Source organism: Pollachius pollachius (assembly GCF_949987615.1).
Source record: "Pollachius pollachius genome assembly, chromosome: 16".
NCBI classification, from domain to species: domain Eukaryota; kingdom Metazoa; phylum Chordata; class Actinopteri; order Gadiformes; family Gadidae; genus Pollachius; species Pollachius pollachius.
In genome coordinates this window covers 8,663,910-8,671,426 of record NC_136949.1, presented here as the reverse complement: position 1 = coordinate 8,671,426, position 7,517 = coordinate 8,663,910, and the positions used below count along the sequence as shown (strand labels likewise).

At 41.1% G+C, this 7,517-nt stretch overlaps 1 protein-coding gene across 1 annotated transcript; it reads right to left on the bottom strand.

The window, feature by feature from the left end:
* Positions 1–1,643: 1,643 nt before the first annotated feature.
* Positions 1,644–4,283, bottom strand: LOC307088232 (stonustoxin subunit alpha-like). The gene is made up of 3 exons (XM_079754059.1): positions 4,116–4,283; positions 3,376–3,422; positions 1,644–3,270 (listed from the first exon to the last, which is right to left on the bottom strand). The coding sequence occupies exon 3, from the start codon at positions 3,203–3,205 to the stop codon at positions 2,756–2,758; it is 450 nt and encodes a 149-aa protein (XP_079610185.1). The 5' UTR covers positions 3,206–3,270; positions 3,376–3,422; positions 4,116–4,283; the 3' UTR covers positions 1,644–2,755.
* Between the last annotated feature and the right edge of the window lie 3,234 nt (positions 4,284–7,517).

The following is a 7,517-nucleotide window of genomic DNA, read 5'->3' as shown; positions in this document are numbered from 1 at the left end:
GGGGGGGGGGTGTAAGAGCTTCCTGTGTTACAGAAATATACTATTATACATCATGTCATTATCAATACACATCTGTTTAGGCGTATGTGTGTGTGCTTCTGTTAAAGTTTTTTTTGTTAGTTGTCCGTCTGCTGTTGAGAATGAATTAATTCACAAGACAATAGAATATATAAGGTGCGTGCACGTCTGTGTGTGTAAGTGCCCATCTGGCAGTACGGTCTTGCATAAGAAACGCTGTGGCACACTCAAAGAACACCAAGTCTCTGCATAATGTCAAATAATTTCACCACGAATGACCAAACAACGACCATAAGAACATTACCACCAATTCAATTACATCCAATGCTCCTCTTCCTCCAACATGGTGATGTGACTTCAGGATATACAAGCTATTGTGGGCAGCATTGACTCTGGCAGCAGCCACTACTACATATAGCAGCAGGCTACAGCCTTCCCACGCCTTTGCAACAACCCTGTGATGATGCACCCCCCCCCCCCCCCCCTCCCTCATCCCCATATGGTACAAACACATGCACGCACACGCATCCATATGCACACACAGGCTTGCAAAAACACATCCACCCACACATCTATACACACATCCAGATACAATCACAGGCACGCAGAAATACACACACACACACACACACACACACACACACACACACACACACACACACACACACACACACACACACACACACACACACACACACACACACTTGCACACCCCTCTTACACACCCCTGTATGCTTTCCAGTGGGGCTATGATGCATTTAGGTCACACTTGACCTGTCCTCCAATGTCTCAAGGAATGAGTCAGAAGATAGACCAATGTGTAATATGGTTAGGTTTGTGGTTAGCAGTGGTGTTTTTTTTAATTATTCTGCTCAGGGCTGAGTCATTCGTGCTTGTACTTTCCCAGTTTGAGTTGTTCTGTTTGTCTTGGTGTAGTGTTTCCTATAGCCTCAGTTATTATTTTTGGTTAAACCTCATTATCCTTGCTTGTGCTCCACCTGTGTTGATTGTTAACTGTTTCATTCATGTAAAGGAAACAAGTGAACCTTTGTTGAGTCCGCATTTTAGTCCAGAACCTGATACTTAGAGTAAACAAATAACTGAGGACATCTTGGGACGGAAACAAAAAACTCATAAAGACAAACGGATGACTCTGCTATGTCAAGGAGAATATCTGCAGCAATCTCTGTGTGTGGTATAATTAGATGTCGTTGTCCCTGAAATACAAATGACATTTATAACAGTTATCTTTATGTAATCCTTATGTAACTGCTGTGATGCGTCACCAAGGTATAGATCTTTTGAACACTGTGCGTGGGTGTTGGCTTAAGTATAAGCTCATGTTCGGCTTACACACTTAAGCTTGTATGTATAATTTAAAACATCGGTAGTTGGAAAGTTTTTCTGCTCAAGCTGTTTTGGTAAAAGGATCCACCTAGAATGAGTCAACATTAGAAAATAATTCTTAAAACGCTAATTTTTTAAACTATATATATAGCTTAGGTTTTTTATTTTATATTTGGAAGTGTAAATGGCACATTAGTCTCCCTCTAGTGTTCATAATATACCACTGCAAGTCAATGTTTGGCAGGTGTGTTGAAAATGAATCAATGAGAGAGTTAAGAGACCGAAGAAAGAACACTTTATTTAACACCAATATATATAAAATTGTGCTGAATTTATTAACAAACAACAAACTCATCTAACAGCTTGCTGCTGTCACGAGAGTTGGCCTGTATGTGGCACGACTAAGGTTACTAACCTCCTGATTGTCGAGAGCTCAGTCAGTCTGTGGTAAAATGGACGGACCAAAGTAAGATGCAAGTTCTGCAGTATATCCTTAAACTGAGAGTAAAAGCTATGTTTGGCGAGTCGTGAAAACCTGGTTCACGCAGATTTCTTGTGATTCTGAGTTGAAATATTTAAACTTTTCCCTGAATTTTGCGTGATGCTTTGTCATGACAGCCTATCAGCATTCACTCCCTGAACACCAGACTAAACCGCCAAATGGAGGACAGGGTGTTTGTTGGAGTTTGTGGAGCTGTATGATATCACAGCAAAAAAATAAAATAAAGACTGTTCAATCAAGGCAAGGGCATGGAAGACGGTTAGCAATGAAGTTGGGCTACCTGCTAAGTTTTGAAAATTAGTTTTTCTTACTTTATTCCAGCTATTACTATAAACCAAGTTAGCAGAGACCGTTAGCATTCAACAATTCAGTTTGGATGTCACAAAATATGTTTGTTTCTTTTGAGAGGAGGAATGCCACAAGAATTGGAAGGGCCTGGGGGACACTTACCTCAAAGAGAGGTGAAAGGAGGCAGGAAGGAAAAGTGGCTCAGCAACAGGGCCATTAAAAAAGTCAAAGTACTCTGCGGTCTCTCCTGCCTTTCCTCGACCCATTTGTTACTCCAAGAGAGACCAGCAGTAGCATGGGGCTCGGGTTCGAGCAAAAGCACTGCAGAACAGTCAAGGGCTAAGAGGCAGCAGCAGGGTCAGCGATGTACATAGGAGATTGGTGGATAAGTGATGATGCACGAACATACACAGCATGAGAAACGTATGATTTGTTTTATTGATGGATAACTACATCTTTCTTATATTGTCACCTCAGAAAGGTAATCTGATCCAAGTGGGGGATTGTCTGATGCGGCTGCTGCTTTTGGTCTGAACCCATCCAGGTTCCTTTCCCAAAATGATTGGCTCCCCAGCAGAAGGAGTATATAAAATTACTAATTCATTTATGAAGCCAGCCCTGTGATGCTGAATTTGAGAGGGGATCGGTGAACATGGCCTGGAAAGTGTAAAGGTGTGTGTGTCGGTCAGAGCAGACGCTGTAGAAGGACAGCGTGCCTTTGACCCAGTCGAGATACAACCCGACTCTTTCTGAAGCGGTCGGGGTGATGGGCAGTGAGTGGGACGCGCCATCGTGACGGACGGTGTAATTTGTGTCGGAGGGGTACATTGCCCATGAGTTGCTTTCTCCTATTGAGGTCCCATCCTCGCCTTTCCTCTTCAGCCATCTGTACGCCACTCCTATATCGACCCCTCTTGTTATCTCCGCCTCCCAGTAGCTCCGCCATCCTGTCAGCCCTTGATCACACAGCACCTGTCTATGGGAGTCGAAGATCCCGGCTAGGCCGGCGTAGCCCAGGAAGCCTGCTGCTGGCCGCTTCCAGGTTGTCATCCTGTTGTCGTCGGAGACGTGAAGACTCCCGTCCTCTGTGTACGGGTTGATGGTAACCTTGGTGTCTGAGGGAGGTGACAAAAGGTGATTTACAATCAATTATTTTTTCCTCCCAAATTCGTGGATGTTTTTGTCAAGAATTGTACACAGATATACACAATAGTACTCACATTTAAGGAGTCCAGGTTGGAGCCTGCATTCTCCACAATGATCCACACTGGGGAAAAACAGTGTTAAAGTTTGACATTGGATCCGTATACCTTTTATCTTTGTCTTTTGTTGTCATTATCACAACTTGACGATTCTATATTGGTTAACTGATTAATCATTCAGCTAATGTCAATGCCTGGTCAAAGCTATATCACAGCAACTCCTGACTTGCAGGTCTATACTTTTACCTCACAAGTCTAAATGAATTAAAAATACATATTTCTACACTAATTATTAACGCTCACATTTATACAAATAACACTGACTCTCTTGTCTTACTTAACCAGTCTAAACTCGTGCCGTGCCCCCTTGAAAATTCATGCATGAAACAAAGTCTCAGAAAAGGTCTTGCATTTGGCAGTAAGGCTGGTTTGGAGGGAACCCCCCAACCCCATTAGGGCACAGTTGCTCTGCAAATAAAGGCTCCTTTTGTACCCTCCCAATTGAAATTCCTTGGTTACTCATTGACACTCATCAGACACAGCAATGCCTCAGATAGAGTCATCTCAACTATACTATGTAACATAGTAGAGATCTGTTGGCCCAGCGTCCTGCAAGTCATTAATACTGAGGTCCAGCTCTCTAAGGTGTGAGGAACTGGAGTTCAGGGCCCCTTAACCCTAACCCAATAAATTAGACTTCAGCCACCATTAGGTTCTTGTATATGCCTCACAAAGAAAAATTGCCTTAATATATTTACTCAAGTTTCACGGTTGGTTTGGCCCCGGACCGCCTCCATCCAGCGGCCCCCAGGTGATTATAGCTGAGGTCCAGCTCGGCCAGTTTGGACTGCTTACAGATCAGGACATGAGCCAAGGAATCACAGCCATCCCCTGAGACCCCACAACCAGATAGCCTGCATAAAGAGAACAACAGCCTCCCTCAAGTCGCTTGATACCAAGTTACAACAGGGATGCTAGGTATGCTTTGATTTAAATCTTTGGAATCTGTGAAAATAGTTCATTGTTCCAGTTTGGCTTAGTCTGTAAAGGCTATCAAGGTTACTTAAGAGTACATGCCAGGTATCTCCCAAACATGATGATCAATCATCACCCTTTACTTCAGCTGTTCATCAATTATTAATTGCAAAGGAATTCAAGAAGTGTAACGGTGAGCTGTCCAGGCTCATGGACAATAGGATGAGGTATAATCCTATTCAAATGTATATTTGTTTATATATTTGTTTTCTACATCTATGTTTAGATATAATGAACAACACGCACTGTGGCAACCCGGTCCCTACACCTCGGGCCAGGTGGCCCAGGGGAGAGGTGGTGGATGGCATATACACTGGGACCAGAAAATAATTACTTTCTCTCCATTGAAACCCTTTCATATTTTACAATCTCGTAGGTCCCATGGGTGTTCGTTTGCAAGCCACTGTGTGCTGCCAACCTATTGCAGCGACGTATTAGTTAACGAGATTGTGAATCTTTATAGTAAGATGAGTGAGTTCACCTTAGTTCACCGATTATTCTACGGTGGTCCAATTGTGCCACAGAAATAAAGAGATTACAACATGTACAATTCAAATTAAGTTGTACAAATATTTATGTATGGATTTGTCGATATCCCATACGTAACAAATATAAAATACCTATGTTTTATAATAGAAAAAAGCAACACTTACTCTTCTCACCAACCTGCACTAGTTCCTCTTCTCAACACCCCGGAGGCTGCACTCTAGGACTGCTTCTGTAATTTGTAATACCATCGATAAGTTTCATTTTTGGTTTTGTCTAAAGGCGGAACAACTTTTCCTAAAATGTTTATTCTACATTAATAAATTGCTAATTTTTGTTAACATGGTCAAATTTAGAGAGTGGAATCGCAACGTTGTCAAACTTTTCCAAATCGTTTGAACAACGTATTGATAACGTTGTCAAATGTAGTCAGATGATAACGTCGTCTCAACTCGAAGGACAACATTCCAATGTTGTTTCAAAGTACCAAACTGGGATGTTGTGGGCACCGAAATTTGCTGCTCGCGTTTGCTAGAGACAGTGAACTAGGCGTTGGGTTAAAAGTGCACAACTTAACTACCTTTAATTAAGGTGTTGCAGGGTTTTTTTTTTAAACGAATTTGTGCAATTTGCTTCTTGGCAATAACGATTTAAACTGTTATCCATTGTATTTGATGTTGTTAGGTATCACAAAACGGAATGTAATACGAAAAAGTAGGTAGTATTTTAGCGGTTTGCTATTGATTCTCATTTCCCCCAGGATGCATTGCATGACGTCACGTTGGGAGACACGGACCAAAGCCGCATTGAGACCCTTGAGAGTAGAGACTAGTAAGAGAGTGTTCAGCAGATTATACAGATACATAGATAAATACATAGATATTATATATAGTTAGTATATGCTACATGTGAACCTCCTAAAATGGCGCAATTTGATTGCTTCGCCATCTCGGGATATTGGGCAATATCCCATGATTGACATCTCAAACTCGATATTGTTTTCATCGCAAAATGTCTAATGGCTAATAAGAAATAAACCGATAATAAAAACAAATAAATCCCAGCAAAAAGTGTTATCTTGTTTATTTTTGGAGTGTTCACGTATATACTAAAACATTTAATTAACAATTATTCATTCATTATTCACCTCAGGCTCCGTGTATTCACTTCGCCCTCCTCTACTCCCACCAGACACTTTCTCGTGAGCACCAGACACTTTCTCGTGCTCAAGAGCAGTGGCGACTGGTCATTAGGGGCAAGTGGGGCTCGGCCCCACCTACTCTCACAAGAAAAAAAAAACGAAAAATAAAAATATAAAAGAAATATATATATATATATATATATATATATATATATATATATATATATATATAAAAAAAATCTCCCCAGAAAGTACTGAATAAGTTTGGCGCTTTTGTTCATTTTTTATCGACCCTAGCTTGCTTCTTCAGACTGAGTTCGTCTGGAGGGGCAAGAGTGGCTCTCAATGTACAATTGGAGCCCAATGTAATGTGTATTGGACTTGAAAAATTGAAAGTGTTTCTCTGTTGAAGTGGACGGAGATTATTTTACTTCTGGTGGGGCTGGCCCCACCGGGACCGCCATGGAAATATATGGTTCATTCGACTACAGTGTAATTTCATTTTTCACCGTTCATTGGCTGTAGTGTGTGTGTTGTGATGAGTCATGACTCGAGTGACCTCCCACCTCACCTGCCGCACGCGAGAAGTCCGGTAGCGTAGAAGAGAAGGAGAAGGATAATGAATGAGGTAGATCATCTATTGGAGCACAGATTTGAGACCCTTAGTATGGAGGAAAAATTAGAGGTAAAACGCCTTATGTCTTGTACTTTTCAGTCTATTTATGTTTTTCTCGTCTTATATGTTCCCACTCCTGGCCTGCACCTTGTGTTGAGTGGGCTTTAAACCAAGACAGGCCATTCTGAATCTTTCCTTTTACAGCTATTATCTTTGATTTCTCCTCCAGGACACTGCCTAGGCCTATGGGAGGTGTACTCCATGGTAAAATGATATTGGATTCTTATAGTAGCGCTTACAGCTGTTTGCAGTAGTATCATTTTATTCTGAGGTTTACGGAAGTTTAGTTTAAAGTTTAAAAACTTTAAAAACTATACTTTCATTATTGCAATGTTTTGATGTCAGCAATAAAAGATTAAAAGCTGCACTAATGTACTTTATTAATTATATATATATATATATATATATATATATATATATATATATATATATATATATATCTGAGACATGGAGAACAGTCACTTAGTTCAAAAACAAAAAGCCCAGCATACTGAATAGTGTTAAAGTATATTTGTAATGGTTGTGATGGCCCCAGTACCTGCCTGCTGTCCTGGCAGGTCCTTGTGGGTGGAGCTGAGGGCTGAATGGAGAATGGGAAACACAGAGGGCTACAAACAGCATGGTGGGACACTGCCACGTAAGTGAGACCAATGAAGGAAGCTCAATCTCTATGTAATATATTAGGGCTGTAACTTTTTCCAAAAATGAATTTCAAACAAAATTAAAATGCCCCGTAATTTGTTTGGATAGATGTCTGTATGCCTGCAAAGCCAGTAGCAACACTAATAAAAGTGAAGGGGTCTACCATTTTTGTTGAAAGAT